This window comes from Propithecus coquereli, unplaced genomic scaffold (assembly GCF_000956105.1).
Source record: "Propithecus coquereli isolate 6110/MARCELLA unplaced genomic scaffold, Pcoq_1.0 Scaffold12, whole genome shotgun sequence".
In the NCBI taxonomy this organism is placed as follows: domain Eukaryota; kingdom Metazoa; phylum Chordata; class Mammalia; order Primates; family Indriidae; genus Propithecus; species Propithecus coquereli.
This window is the reverse complement of record NW_012136080.1, coordinates 14,683,731-14,700,368: the sequence shown is the minus strand read 5'-3', so window position 1 is coordinate 14,700,368 and position 16,638 is coordinate 14,683,731. Positions and strand designations below refer to the sequence as shown.

Below are 16,638 nucleotides of genomic sequence, written 5' to 3'. Positions count from 1 at the left end.
CGATCAGAAGGAAGGGGGCTCTAATCAGCTGTGTGACCCGGAACCGGCTACTTCACCTCTCTGAGTCTCAGTTCCTTCACCTGCAGGGGCCCGACCAGTCAGAGAGCTGCTGGACAGGTGCTGGAGCAGGAGGTCTGGGGTCCCCAGGGGAAGGGCCCAGGGGCACAGGGCAGCAGCAGCTGCAGCAGCAATCTTCCAATGGTACAGAGGATTTCACTATCTTACCAACCAGCACAGCAGTACTGAGGTATACTGGCTGCAGAGCAGCTGTGCTCACCTGTAAAGTGATATAATCTCACTTTACTAATCTCAATTTATCTCACTAATCTCAATTTAGCAAAACTGTTACAAAGACGGGATAAAGCAATCCTCGTAAAAGCCTTTAGCATAGGGCCTTAACAAAAAGTCGTGGTCCTTTGTAATAGCTATCATTGCAGAGGGCAGAAGGAGCAACAGCAGGAGAGGGTTTGGGAGGAGATCTGACCTCAGCGTGAGGAAGAGCTTTCTGGGAGCAAGCACTGCCCCAGGCACCATGGAGATCAGTGCAGCATTCAGGCAGCAGGGCCCATGCAGCCAGGACAAAGGGTCAGCGAAGGCCTGCAGGGCTGTGTTCCATAATCTCAGGCCAGCAGCCATGCTGCCTCACAAAGGGAAAAAGGGAAATTCCTCCCGCATCACTGCTGGCAGGGGAAGGGGAGGATGGGTGGGAGGACAGGCCAGCTCTGCCTGCACCCCATTTTTAGTTGGGGCCATGGGGAATGCCCACTCTACAGCTGGCCTAAGGGCTGCTGAGCATAGAAGCCTACTGGGTAAAGCCCCTGGTTCAGAAAAAATCCCTGTCCTTCTACTGTTCTCTTCTCTTGATGCCCAGAAAGAATGTGGATTCAAGTGTTCGGGGAAAAGCCAGGTTCAGGCCCCTTTGGGAAGACAAGAGCACTTGTGTCCAAGGTTTGGGTAGAAGCCAGGGTGGAAATGTCCCAGCTTCTGAGGGTGCAGAAGAGCCAGGCTTTTGCTCTTTGCAGAGACAGAGAGCGCTTTCTGGGAAGCAGGGGACACGGAGGCTGCAGAGCTGGGCCTAAGAGCTCTGAAGTAAGAAGGGGTGTCTGGAGACTCAGACCCCACTGCTGTTCTCCACTGATGGAAGAAAGATGCAAAGTTCCAGAGGCTGGCTAGGTAGAGGGTGGGGCTGGGAGCCATATGGGTGGGAAGGCCCAGAAACACCTGTCCCTCTTGTAAGTGGGCAGAGGATCTGGTCAGCATCCTGCCCTAGAGGCCTGAGGCTTGGGCCAAAGTAGGAGGCAGCAGGACAGGGTGGAGGACACATGTGGCAGGGTCAAGAGGCCCGAGGCCTGGCTATCCTGCTAGCTAGGTCGGATCCTGGGCAAGTCACTTCTCCATCTGCACCTTGGTTTCCACAGGTGTAGAGTGAGGGGCTGACACCATAGAGCTTAGCAGCCTTCCAGCCCTAACCCAACAGAAAAAAAATAGGCACACAAGAACTCTATGACAAAAGGAGGAAAGCAGGGACTTGAACAGATATTGGTACACCTTGTTCATAGCAGCATTATTCACAACAGCCAAAAGGTGGAAACTACTCATGTCTGTTGACAGCTCAATAGATAATAAAAATGTGGTACATGCATACAGTGGAATATCATTCAGCTTTAAAAAGGATGAAAATTCAGACATATGCTATAACATGGATGAACCTTAAAGATACTATATGAATTAAAATAAGCCAGCCACAAAAAGACAAATATTGCATGATTCCACTTATCATAGCACTTACAAGGTATCTAGAGTAGTCAAATTCACAGAGACAGAAAGTAGAATGGTGGTTTCCAGGGACTGAGGAGAGGGGAGAATGGGGAGTTAGTGTTTAAGGGACAAGGGACTGATTAATAACCAGAATATATAAGGAACTCAAACAACTCAATAGCAAAAACAAACAAAAACAAATAATTTGTTTTAAAAAATGAGCAAAAAGGTCGGGCGCGGTGGCTCATGCCTGTAATCCTAGCACTCCGGGAGGCCGAGGCGGGAGGATTGCTTGAGCTCAGGAGTTCGAGACCAGCATGAGCAAGAGCGAGACCCCGTCTCTACTATAAATGGAAAGAAATTAGCTGGACAACTAAAAATATATATATAAAAAATTAGCCGGGCACAGTTGTGTGTGCCTGTAGTCCCAGCTACCTGGGAGGCTGAGGCAGGAGGATCGCTTGAGCCCAGGAGTTTGAGGTTGCTGTGAGCTAGGCTGACACCACGGCACTCTAGCCCAGGCGGGCAAAAAGAGTGAGACTCTGTCTCAAAAAAAAAAAAAAAAAAGGGGGGGGGAGGAAAGGCCTGAATAGACATTTCTCAAAAGAAAGCATAGAAATGGACAGCAGGTATATGACAAAATGCTCAACATCACTAATCATCAGTGAAATGCACAGCAAAACCACAATGAGATGTCATCTCACCCCAGTTAGAATGGCTATCATCAAAAAGACAAAAAAATAATAAATGCTGGCAAGGATGTGGCGAAAGGAGAATGCTCCTACACTGTCGGTGGGAATGTAACAGCCATTATGGAAAACAGTATGGAGGTTCCTCAAAAAAACTAAAAATAGAACTACCCTGTGATCCAGCAATCCCACTGCTTGGTATATATCCAAAAAAAGGAAAACTATCTCAAAGAGATATCTGCACTCCCATGTTTATTGCAGCACTGTTCAGAATAGCCAAGATATGGAATCAACCTAAGTGCCCATCAATGGATGAATGGATAAAGAAAACATCGTTTATATACACAATGGAATATTAAGCCATTAAAAAGAATGACATCCTGTCATTTGCAGCAACATGGATGGAACTGGATGGAGGTCATTATGTTAACTGAAACAAGCCAGGCACAGAAAGACAAATATTGCATGTTCTCACTCACATGTGGGAGCTAAAAAAGTGGATCTCACTGAGGTAGAGAATAGAATTGTGGTTACCAGGGGCTCAGAAGAGATGGGGGAAGGAGAGATTGAAAAGACCTTGGTTAATGGGAACAATAGTACAGTTAGATAGAAGGAATATGTTCTAGTATTTGATGGTAAAGTAAGGAAATTATGGTCAACAATAATTTATTGTATATTTCAAAATAGCTAGAAAATAAGAATTGTAATGCTCCCATCACAAAGAAAAATGTTTGAGGTGATGGATGTCCCAATTACCCTGATTTGATCGTTACACATTGTATAAATGTATCAAAATATCTCCTGTACCCCCCAAATATGTACAACTATGATACATCAATATAGAAAGAAAAGAGAAGGAAGAAAACGGAGAGAGTAGAACGGCAGTTGCCAGGGACGGAGGAGAGGGGAGAATGGGGAGTCAGTGTGTAACAACGGGCACAGAGTTCCAGTTGGGGAAGATGAAAAAGTTCTGGAGATGGATGGTAGGGATGCAGCAGAACAATGTGAATGTACTGTACACTTAAAAATGGTTAAGATGGGCTGGGTGCGGTGGCTCACGCCTGTAATCCTAGCACTCTGGGAGGCCGAGGCGGGCGGATTGTTTGAGCTCAGGAGTTCGAGACCAGCCTGAGCAAGAGCGAGACCCTGTCTCTACTAAAAATAGAAAGAAATTAATCGGACAACTAAAAATATATAGAAAAAATTAGCCGGGCATGGTGGCGCATGCCTGTAGTCCCAGCTACTCGGGAGGCTGAGGCAGAAGGATTGCTTGAGCCCAGGAGTGTGAGGTTGCTGTGAGCTAGGCTGACGCCACGGCACTCACGCTAGCCCGGGCAAAAAGAGTGAGACTCTGTAAAAAAAAAAAAAAAAAAAATGGTTAAGATGGTAGATTTTATGATATGTGTGTGTGTATATATATATATATATATATATAAAACCACAATTTAAAAAAAAACACAAAACCCCAAGGCTTTGGGGCTTCCTGATTCCTGAGGCGAGAACACAACTGAATGCAATGCAGGGTGAGGTGGAGTCCCAGGACAGAGACTGGAGAGAGGACTGGAGGACACGGAGCAGGTGCAGCTGAAGCAAACCCCACAGCAGAGAGGTGGGGACCAAACAGGGAGGAGGAGATGTTCCCAGAGTGGAAAGTGAGACAAAGGTCCCAAACCCTTGTGGGTAAGAATTTCAGAGCAGGCTTGCTCCAAAGCCCAGGGGTCCCACAGACCCCGGAGACCCTGGCTGCTGGCCCCTGAAGCCAGCCATCTCCTGTCTCTTAGATTCTGGGAGGACACAGGCAATGTGACCTCTTGAAAGAAAACAAGAAACAGGTTTGTAAGAAAGCGGGAAGCCTGTGAGAATCCTCAGTGTGAAAAGCACAAAGAAGGCTCCCGAGCAAGCATACAGATCTCTGATGTGAGATTCGGATCACAACCAGAGCACCTGGCCCTCTGGGGGACCTTGGACCAGGCGTAAGAAGCGCAGGTGAGGTGTCTGTTGATCTCAACAATCCAGCCACACTCCCCAGGGGCACAGGGATCAGCTGTGTCGTGGGAGAGGCTTTTCTCCTAGACAACCAGGCTGACCGTGAGTTGGAGTCAAAGGGGAGCTCAAACAGTTGCTAGCCATGTGAAACTGCTTTGTGTTCTTCAGCTACAAAACGGAGGCAACAACAGCAGCCACCACAATAGTGTTTGCAAGGATTAAAAGAGAGCATATTCCATGTGCTTAGCATGGTCCTTGCACACAAGAACTGCCCGATAAACATCACTGTCATCATAATTATTATTCTCCTCTTTGTCCTCCTCATCATGCTGCCATGTTTTCACTCCGAGTTTGGAGGAAGAGAAACGCAGAGTTCAGAGCACCTGGAGTTCAGTGGGGAGCGGGGCAAGCGAAGGCACCTCCAGGCTTAGCACCTCCCCCAAGATGGAATGGCCTCAGGAAGCAGCCCCGGGGCAGCAAGCCACCCCAGAAAGTTCAGCCCCAGAAAGGTTCAGAGTTACACTCAAGCCTAAACACAACTAGCCTTTGATTAAAGTTTCCAAACTATGGATCGGCATTCTTTTAAAGGCCATACTAATTAATATTTAGCTGTAACATTTTAAGCCTTCCTTTTCTTAACAGAAGACCTAATGGAGTAGAGAAGTGTGCTAATCTGGGAATCTGGTATCTACTCCTGAGGAAGGCCTGGGTGGGCAATGCCCTAAATCAGGCCTGACTCAGTGGCAGGATTAGAGGTTTGGCAAATGCATGCTCCTAAAGTAACACCATGGAGGGCCTAGGAGCTTAGGCACACGGGCTTTGCAAATTCATGCTTCTAAAGTAATGCTGTGGCCGTATTTCCCCTCTCCCTGCTGCTACTGTTATAAATGTTATCACAACATCTTTCTAAAAATCACCTTTGAGGAAAACTCTTTTCCCTAGAAAACTAAATTAATGTCCAAAGTTACTTTTAAAAAAGTTAGAGAAGTTTATATGGCTGTAGAGAGAAATAATTGTGACTGAGCTCCAACTATATACCACACATGGTATTACTCTCTTATGTGCATTACGCAATGTGTTTCAGAATATTTTCTATGGAACGTAGCCCAAAATGATATACAAAAAATGGTCCCTTTGGGAAATCCTAAGGACAATATATCCTACCAATATACTTCTAATATGTTTATATATGAAAGGTTCTTATAAGTCCTGCAGTAAAGGAACTTGTTTATATTTATTTTACTCGGTATATCCCAAAGTATGGTATGTATTCCAATAGGTGACGGATGAAATGATTTTAGAAAGTGCATAAATATAAGATTTTTAATTTTAATAGTCATATATACATTTATTTTAATGGGAGTTAGAAAAAAAGAAAACAGGAATATGGATGTAAAGCAGCCCAAGCGGCCCAACGTGCAGTGGGGTGCACGGCAGGCAGGACTCGGTCCCCAGCACTGGTGGCTGCAACTCTCCAGAGTATGAGCTTCGCGAGCTAAACACGCATGCTTTCCATGAGGGTGCCTTTGGGGAACTGTGGTGTGGCCAGCTGCACGGGCCGGGAACTTGTCGCTGAGGGGACTGCCAGGACCTGTGCTGCCTGGGCGTGGAGAGGTCACTGACTCGCACTGGGAGGATGCCTCGGTGGCCCAGGATCTGGGCTGTAGCCAGGAGGTGGCGGCTGAGCTGAGGGCAGCGTGCAGCCTTGATAAACTGAAATGCTTTGAGGAAGGCCAGGATCCAAAAGTCATCCAGAGGATACTGACCTGGTGACTTTGGGCACACATCACATGGAGATGGGCATCAAGAAGTTACCTCTCGCACCAGCTGCTGTGGAGCTTGGTGTAGAAACTCTATAGCTTCCTGTGCAGATGAAGAACCTGTCATCAGAAACTACAGACTGTTGAAAACAATTGACAAGGGGAATTTTGCAAAAGTAAAATTAGCAAGACAAATCTTTACAGGCAGAGAGGTTGCAATAAAAATACTTGACAAAACTCAATTGAATCCATCAAGTCTACAAAGGCTCTTCAGAGAAGTCAGAATAATGAAGAATTTAAACCATCCACATATAGCAAAGTTATGTGAAGTCATTGAAACTGGAAAAACACTCTACATGATCATGGAATACGCAAGTAGAGGTGAAAGTCCTTGACTATTTGGTTGAACATGGAAGAATGGAGGAGGAAGCAGCAAGAGCTAAATTGAGACAGATCGTGTCTGCAGTCCAGTACTGCCATTAAAAACAGATCGTTCACAGAGACCTCAAGGCTGAAAATCTATTATTAGATGCTAAAATGAACACCAAAACATCAGATTTTGGTTTAAGCAATGAATTTACTTTTGGCAGTAAACTGGAAACATTTTCTGTGGCACTCCTCCATACTCAGCCCCCGAGCTTTTCCAGAGCAAGAAACAGGATGGGCCTGCCGTTGATGTATGGAATCTTGGGGTAATACTGTAGTCCTTGTCACCGCTCACTTCCCTTTGCTGGGCAACACCTGAAGGAACTGGGAGCAATCATATAGACAGGGAAAGACACAATCCCTTTCTACATGTCTACAGGCTGTAAAAAACTTCTCAAACGTTTTCTGGTGCTAAATCCAATTAAACAAGGCACTCTGCAGGAAATCATGAAGGACAGGTGGCTCAATGCAGGGCATGAGGAAGATGAACTTAAACCATTTTTGGAAGCAGAACTAGACATCTCAGATCGGATACATGTAGATATTTTGGCGAGAATAGGATATTCACAAGAAGAAATTCAAGAATCTCTTAGTAAAATGAAATATGATGAAATTATAGCCACATGTTGTTGGGGAGAAAATCTTCAGAACTGGATACTAGTGATTCCAGTTCAAGCAGCAGTCTTTCACTTGCTAAGGTTAGGTCGAGCAGCAATCTCAACATCAGCAGTGGCCACTCTCCTCAACACGAAGTGCAGAGAAGTGTTTCTTCAAGCCAGAAGCAGAGGCGTTACAGTGACCATGGGCGTCAACAACTGGAGGACATTGCTGCTGGAGGAAGGGGAATTGCTCCAGCCAGTCCCATGCTTGGGAATTTCCCAGAGAAGAGAAGGACCTCAGTCTCAGCCTTCAGGACTTTCTGTTCCTGCCACTTTTATCCACACGCTGCCCTTCCAAAAAGTAACACAGCATCTAGAGGAATGACATGGCGAAATAGGTACGTTTGCAGTGAGAGAGCTACAGATGATAGACACTCAGTGATTCAGAATGGCAAAGAAAACAGCACTATTCCCGATCACAGAACTCCAGTTGCTTCAACACACAGTGTTACCAGTGCAACCACCCCGGGTTGAATCCACTTCCCAAGAGGCACTGCCAGTCACAGCACTTTCCATGGCCAGCCGCGGGAGCAGCGAACTGCAACGTGTAACAGCCCTCCTGCCTCTCCCAGCCTTTCCCATGAAGCCCCAAACTGTTGCCCCAGACTCAAAGCCAAGGCTCCACTAATCTTTTTAGTAAATTAACTTCAAAACTCAGAAGGAGGTGTCAGGTGATACTAGTTGTTTTGGAGTGAACACATAGAGCATAAGGAGAAATGTTTTTCCTGTTGTGTGAAGCCACTGCCCAGATTATTTTTCATTCTGCCTTCACCTCGTGTTTTTCTGAGCTATATATATCTAACTGTGTACGTTAAAACTGTTAAAATAGAAATTGTAGGAAAAAAAGAAAATAACATAGGTAGCATATCAAATCTGTGACGGCACATGCATTGTTTAGGATTTATTTATTCATTTATCCATTCCACTTTTTTTTTTTTAAGAGATGGGATTTTGCTCTGTGGCCCAGGCTCACTGCAGCTTCAAACTCCTGGGCTCAAGTGATCTTCCCACCTCAGCCTCTTGAGTAGTCATTCTACAAATATTTACTGCGGACCTACTATGTCCTAAGCAGTGTTCTAGATGCTAGGGATACTGTAGTAAGTAAAATAAAGTCACTGTTCTCACACAGTTACATTTTAGTGAGTATAGACAAAAAGTCAAACAAACAAATAAGCATATAATATGTTCAACAGTAAAAGGCAGAATAAAGAAAAAGAGAGTTGGATAAGGGAATAGAAATGACAGGAGGTGGGAGTGGATACTAGTGTAGATGGTTTGGCCAGGGAAGACCTCTTAGATAAAGTGACATTTGAGCTGAGACCTAAATGAGGTGAGTATTTCTGCAGGAAGAAAGTTCTCGACAAAGAGAAGACAAAATGCCAAGTCCCTGCAGTTGGAATGTGCTTGGTATCTGGTGGAACTGTTTAAAGTCCCAAGGCTGCAAACAAGCCCCTGAAGGATGGTGTTTTAAAAATTGAGATATAATTCATACACCATAATATTCATAAGTACGTAATTTGGTGGTTTTTTTTTTAGTATATTCACAGTTGTATTTTTTTAAAGTGATGATTTATTTGGTTCTGCTTCTGACCAAGATGGAGTAACAGGGACCAGATTTACCTTCTCACTTGAAACAACCAAAAAACAGACAAAATATGTGAAACAGTGGTTTGCAAGACATCAGACAACAGGCAATGAAGGACAATGATCCTTGGGAGATGGGATACAAAAGAGGTGAGGGTGTCTATGAATGCCCAGCTGAGAGCCTTGAGAGAATTTCCAGGCTGCAGGGCAGGGAGGGGAAACCCAGGGACAAAGAAAGTCATTTTATAATAATCAAAGGGCCAGTCAAGAGGATATACCAGTTCTAAACATCTATGCACTTAATAAGAGAATGTTAAAATACATGCAGCAAAGATCGACAGAACTGAAAGGGAAAATAGACAAATCCACAATTACACTCTGAAATTCAACAGCTCACTCTCAATAATTGATAGAAAAAGTAGGTGGAAAATCAATGAAGATACAGAAGATTTAGATAATACGGTCAACCAACTTGATCTAATTAACATTCATGGAACACTTCACCCAATAGCAGCAGAATACATGTTCTTTTCACATGCACTCAAAACATTTACCAAGACAGACCATATTCTGGGCAATAAAACAAGCCTCAATAAATTTTAAAAATTCAAATAATACACTGTATGTTTTCTGACACAATGGAATTAAAATAGAGATCAAGAACAGAAAGATCTCAGGAAAATTCCTAAATACTTGACAACTAAATAATATATGTTTCTAAATAACCTATGGGTCAAAGGAGAAATTAAAAGGGAAGTTAGAAAGTATTTTGAACTGAATGAAAATGAAAGCACGACATATTAAAATTTGTGGGTTGCAGCTAAAGGAGTAGTTAGGGGGAATTTATAGCACCAAATGAATATCTTAGAAAAGAAGCAATGTCTCAAATTAGGAAATGACATCAGTTTCCACTTTAAAGAATTAAAACAAGAAGAGAAAATTAAATCCAAAGTAAGAAGACAAAAGGAAATAATAAAGAGTGAAAATCAATGGAACCAAATGAGAAAAATCAATGGACCCAAAAGTCAATTCTTTGAGAAAGTCAATAATGTTGATATATCTCTAGCCAGCCTGACCAGGAAAAAAAGAGAAGACACAGGCTGGGCAGAGTGGCTCATGCCTGCAGTCCCAGCACTTTGGGAGGCTGAGGTGGGAGAATCACTTGAGCTCAGGAGTTGGAGACCAGCCTGGGCAATATAACGAGACCCTGTCTCTATAAAAAAACAAAAATATTAGCTGGATGTGGTAGCATTCACCTGTAGTCCTAGCTGCTGGGGAGGCTGAGGTGGGAGGATCACTTGAGCCCAGGAGGTGGAGACCAGTCTGGGCAATATAGCGAGACCGTGTCTCTATAAAAAATCAAAAATATTAGCTGGGTGTGGTAGCATTCACCTGTAGTCCTAGCTGCTGGGGAGGCTGAGGTGGAAGGATCACTTGAGCCCAGGAGTTGGAGACCAGCCTGGGCAATATAACGGGACCCTGTCTCTATAAAAAAATAAAAATATTAGCTGGGTGTGGTAGCATTCACCTGTAGTCCTAGCTACTGGGGAGGCTGAGGTGGGAGGATCACTTGAGCCCAAGAGTTTGAGGTTACAGTGAGCTATGATCACACTACTGCGCTCCAACCTGAGCAACAGAGTGAGACCCTGTCTCTAAAAAAAAACGGAAGACATAAGCTAGCAATATCAGGTATGAGAGAAGTGATATCCCTACAGATTCTATAGATATTAAAAAAGATAATAATAGAATATTATGAACAACTTTGTGCCAATAAATTCCATAATTTTGATAAATTGGACAGATTTCTGAAAGACACAAGCTACCAAATCTCACTGAAAAATTTTTTAAAAACCTGAATAGTCCTTTATCTATTAAAGAAATTTAATTTGTAGTTAAAAACCCTCCCACAAAGAAAATTCCAAGCCCAAAAGGCCTCATTGGTGAATTCTGCTAAACATTTAAGAAATAATACCAATTTAACTCAAACTTTTCCAGAAAATTGAAGGCTAGGGGATACTTTCCAACTCATTCTATAAGGTCAGTATTACTCTGATATCAAAATCAAATAAAGACATTACAAGAAAACTATAGACCAATATCCCTCAAGAACAAAGATGTAAAAATTCTAAACAAACTTTTAGCAAACCAAAGCCAACAATAATACAGTAAAGGATAATACATCATAACCAAGCGTGGTTTATCCCAGGAATACAATGTTGGTTTAATATTAGAAAAAATTCAATGTAATTTATCATATTAGCAAACTAAAAAAGAAAAAACATATGATTATCTCAGTAGACACACACAAAAAAAAGCATCTGAAAAATCCAACATCCATTCCTAATAAAAACTCTCAGCAAACTAGGACTAGAAAGGAACTTCTTTAACTTGATAAAGAGCATCTACAAAAAACCATACAGCTAACATCATATTTAATGCTGAAAGACTGAATGCTTCCCCCTTAAGATCAAGAACAAGACAAGGATGTCTGTTTTTATTACTTCTTTTCAACAGTGTACTAGAGGCTATAATCAATGAAATAAGGCAAGAAAAAGAAATAAAATCCATCCAGATTAAAAAGAAGTAAAAATGTCTTTACTCGAAGACATGGATATCTATGCAGAAAAATCCAGTAGAATCTACAAAAGAGCCCCTAGAACTATTATGTGAGTTTAGCAAGGTTGCAGGTTATAAGATTAATATGCAAAAATCTATCATATTTATATATACTAGCAACAAACAACTGAAAATTGAAATTAAAAACAAAAACAGGGCTGGGCATGGTGGCTCACGCCTATAATCCTAACATTCTGGGAGGCTGAGGCGGAAGGATCGCTTGAGCTCGGGAGTTCAAGAACAGCCTGACCAAGAGCAAGACTCCGTCTCTACTAAAAACAGAAAAAACTGGCTAGGCATGGTAGTGCATGCCTATAATCCCAGCTATTTGGGAGGCTGAGGCAAGAGGATCGCTTGAGCCTAGAAGTTTGAGGCTGCAGTGAGCTATGATGACACCACTGCATTCTAGCTGGGGCCACAGAGTGAGACTCTTGTCTCAAAAAAACAGAAAAGAAAAGAAATCATTTATAATAGCATCAATATAGATGTAAGTATAAATCTGATAAAATATGTAAAAGCCTATGTTTAAAGCCACCAAAAAACTGAAGAGAGAAATTAAAGACCTAAATAAATGGGAAGAGACACTGTGTTGATAGGATGGAAGCTTCAACATTGTTAAAATGTCAATTCTCCTAAAATTGATCTACAGATTCAAGACAATCCCAATCAAAATCTAGAATTTTAAGTTTTAAAATTCGTATAGAAATACCCAGGACCTGGACTAATCAAAACAAATTTGAAAAGGAACAAAGTTGGACATTTAATACTACCTGGTCTCAAGATTTATTATATAGCTATAGTATCAAGACAGTATGGTACTAAATAGCTCAAAGAAATAGAATATATGGACAACTAATTTTCACCAAAGGTACAAAGGCAATTCAGTGGAGAAAAGACAACTTTTTTCAAAAAATAGTCTTAGAATAACTACATATTCACATACAGATAAATGAACTTTGATTCATATACCATATACAAAATTAACTCAGGGTAAATCATAAGCCTAAATGTAAAAGCTAAAACCATTAAACTTTTAGAAGTAAACATAGGAAAAACCCTTTGTGACCCTGGGTTAGGCAAAGATTACTTAGACCCAATATCAAAAGCACAATGCATAAAAGAACAAACTAATAAACTGGACTTCATCAAAATTAAAAACTCAGATCTTAGAAAGAGACTGTTAAGAGAATGAAAAACAAGCCCATGGACTGGGAGAAAATATCTGCAAATCACATATCTGATAGAGGACTTATACCCTGGTGGTTTTCAAAGCTCCCCTCCTACACAGACATGCTATGATTAATGATCTTTGTGTAAGAGGGAGCCTCAGGCAATACAAAGCAATAATCAGTAAGCATCCAGAGCAGTGGTTCTCTAACCTCAGCATCGCCTGGAGGCTGTGTTAAGACACAGGTTGTTAGGCCCCACCCTCAGAATTTCTGAGTCAGTAGAGGCCTGAGAATTGGAATTTCTATAATAATAAGTTCCCTGGTGCTGCTGCTGCTGCTGTTGGCCTGACCACCACACTTAGAACTACGAATCTAGACTAATTCACACTAAACTAGAAATACAATGTCAGATGCAAGATTTTTCCCTCCAAAGGACAATTACCAAATAAACTATGTTCATTAAGAAATAATGTGTTTTTCACTTTTTTATGGGCTAGAGACATCCGTAACTGTTAATCAGAGATTCTGATCAGCAAGAAATAACAAACATGACATCACTGAGTTGGCATGATTCTAGCTTCGCCTCTTTGTTGAATGCACATTTTGGTTTCCACAAAGCTTTTCAAGTCCTCTAAGCCTAAGGCCGTCCCTGTTCAGAATTCACCCTGGAAACTATGCATGGCCTTAGACTAACCATCCCATAACAGCAACATGAAGGGAACGATCCTGCCATACTGAAGCCTGCCCGATTTCCCTGACCCTCCCACCTCACGTCCCCACGTCCCTCCCATGCAGGGCTGCCACCCAGGTCTCACCATCCAGGATAGCCCACTGATTGTCAATCTCTGTATGTTTCAGGTAGGAGTCCTCAATGGTGGGGTCGTAGTCAGGCACAAAGATCTTCTGGAAAAACTGGATGGTGAGGGCACTCTTGCCCACACCCCCATCCCCCACCACCACCAGCTTGTATGTGGGGAGGTTGTCACTGGGGACAGCGCTGGTTGCCATGTTTCTCGTAGATCAGACCTGGGGAGGCAAAATATGTGGAATGAGGCAGGGGCCTTTTTTCTTTCTCACTTAGGGGAAAGTATTCATGCGTTTTCCTCCCTTCTTATAAAGTAGTAAATAGTCCCAATTATAGAAAGACTTAAAATTGAAAAAAATGATGCAAAAGAAAATAAAAGCATTACCCCTGGTCCGACCACCCAGGCCAATCCCTGTTAAAATGAGTCATTCAAACATTATTTATTAAACACCAACCAGGTGCCAGGCCTGGTCTTGGGGATTCAGTACTAGCAGCCTTGTTTAACAAGTACAGCCAAAAGCTATGTCAAAGAAGCTTTTCAACCACTAAATTTTAGCCCTGGACCTGCACAGGTAAACATGAGGGTATTGGTCTGAGCAGGGATAGCATGCAGGTTCACCTTTCAAATAATCTCTTATCAGTTGGGATGCTATGCTGAGAAGGATTTAAGGCCATGTCGAAGCTAATAGAGAAAGGGGGCCATAATAGCTTGGCACACCTGAGCCCAAGGGACTTCATGGCCCCTTCCCACTCGTGGAATTCTGTGATCTTGCCTCCTTTCCCTCTGTCTCTTTGTCCTTTATCATGTACAAAGTCACGCTGGAATCTTAGGGCATCTGGTTAATCCCATTTTAGTAGGGGAGGAGCAGGCAGAAGTTTTGTTTTGATGATGTTGAGTCTAGCTAAGGCAGTGGTTCTCAACAGGGGCGATTTTGCTGCCCAGGGATATTTGCAACGTCTGGAGATATTTCTAGTTGTCAGGACTGAGTGGGTGCTACTGGCATCTAGTCAGCAGAGGCCAGGGACCCTACCATGCACAGGGCAGTCAGTCCCCCCCAATAAAGAATTATCCATCCTGAAGTGTCAATGGCACCAAGGTTGAGGAACCCCAAGCTAAGGTGATTGGGAGGCAGCTGGAAATGTGGGATGGACCAGGATTCTAAAGAATAATTGGACCTTAACAGATAAAGACTGACTGTGGAGAGGTGAGAACAGAGAAGTGAAGAGTAATCTTTAGAAACAGTGTCACAAAGTGACAAGGAGAAGCAGCAAGCAGGGAGCATGGAAGGAGGACTCAGAGAAACAGGAGGGAAACCAGGATCTGTCGCAATAATAGAGGCCAGTAGTTTCCAAAAGCAGATGGACAGCGCTAAATGTTAAACACTAGTCGGGGTGGGAAGTCACCTAAAGAACAACTTGGGGCTGTTGCCAGGAACCTAACCTGCTAGCCGAGGACCCTGCCAAGGAGAAGCAATGCTACCTCCTGGTAGGGCATTCCTGGGTAGCACAAAAACTGACCGTGAACTGAGGGAGGGAAAGCTTGATCCTACTGTGTGTAGAAGAAAAGATCCTCGTGCAAGTTGGGAGGGGGAAAGGCATGGTGTACGTGTGACAGAGAAACTTACAGTCTCCTTGAGGGCAGGAGGCAGTGTGGCCAGGAGAACAAGGAACTGAGCGCCCTGCATGCTCGGCCAATACTTGGGAAGGCCACTGTCCTCTCGGAGCCATAGTTTTCTTATCTATCAAAGGTCCAGATTAGATGATGTTTATAGTTGTTTTCAGTCGTAAAAGTCTTCAATTCTAGATTTTGACAGAAAGGGTTTTAGACACAAATGTGGGTTATGTGGCCACACTGATTTGCATGGGGCTACAGGCAAGAGTCATTGCAGAATCCTTCGCAATAGCTGAAGCCTGATGTTGACATTTAGGACTTCCCCGAAATGTGGAGGAAGTACAAGGTTTTATACACTGTGATTAGAGTGTATAGCTGCCTGGGCTGGACTGAGAATGCACTTGTATAAATATTTAAAGTCAAAAATGGACATACCCTCTCCTGCAGCTCTACCACATGTGAGAATTCATTCTAAGGAGATAATCACAGAAGTGTACAAAGATATTAAGAATGGGGAAAAATGGAAATAACTAGAATATTGGGGGAAAACAGTTAAAGAAAACATTTATCCACATAATAGAATACTATGCAGTCATTTAAAAGGATGATATTCACTAACCTAGAAAAAGTTTATATTACATATAAACAAGCAAACAGACAAAAAACCCGGCTGGCCAGGCGCAGTGGCTCATGCCTGTAATCCCAGCACTTGGGGAGGCCAAGGCAGGAGGATCGCTTGAGGCTAGGATTTCGAGACTAGCTTGAGGAAAAAGTGAGACTCTGTCTCTACAAAAAAATACAAAAATTAGCTGAGCATGGTGGCATGCACCTGTGATCCTAGCTACTCCAGCGGCTGAAGCAGGAGGATTATTTGAGCCCTGGAGTTAGAGGTTTGCACCACTGCATTCCAGCCTGGGTGACAGATCAAGACCCTGTCTCTAAAAAAAATTAAAAATTAAAAAAAAAAAACAAAACAGGCTGTAAAACAGCCAGTAAATATGATCCCACTTACATGAAGGAACCCATCTATGAAGCTACATGTCCAGGTGTGGATTCAGGCACCAAGAGGTTTGGCAGGTGGTTGTCTCTGAGGCAGATTTCTGGGCATTTTCATTTTCTCAATGTTTTAATTTTCTACAATAAGCATGTATTATATTTGTATGCCAGACACATTTACTAATATTAAAATGTTCCCAACAAATTAACATTTTCATGCCCCCTGAAAAAGTTTGATTCCCCCTCATTTGAGTGGAGATTTAAGCTCCTCTGGGGCAGGATATGACCAGGTGTCAGCTGCAGCCCCAGATTCTGGTGCCAGCATCTCTGGACAAGCTGGGGCTTCCATTAACTGAGCTCTCCCATGACCAAACCCATGACAGTGGTGGCAGTCCAGAGGGGCTGGGGGCAGTCGGAGGGCCAGCTCCCTCTCTCCTCTGCCTCTCAGGGCAGCAGAGCTTGGGGTCAGCCCCTCATCTACCACTGTCCTAGCCTGGGGTAGACCAGGGGAAAACGTGTTTGCTGGTCAGAGAGGCTGTTTTTTTGTTTGTTTGTTTGTTTTTGAGACAGAGTCTCAC

The 16,638-nt window shown here is 43.1% G+C and overlaps 1 protein-coding gene and 1 pseudogene across 2 annotated transcripts in view; one reads left to right on the top strand and one right to left on the bottom strand.

Annotated features, from left to right (window-relative positions):
* Positions 1-16,638, bottom strand: part of MRAS (muscle RAS oncogene homolog) — a 56,842-nt gene that overhangs the window by 19,315 nt on the left and 20,889 nt on the right. For both annotated transcript variants that reach the window (XM_012664582.1, XM_012664591.1), the window contains exon 2: positions 13,463-13,673. In XM_012664582.1, coding sequence (XP_012520036.1) covers positions 13,463-13,655 — 193 coding nt within the window. In that variant the 5' untranslated portion in view covers positions 13,656-13,673. The remainder of the gene's footprint in view (positions 1-13,462; positions 13,674-16,638) is intronic.
* Positions 6,220-7,752, top strand: LOC105825386 (annotated as a pseudogene).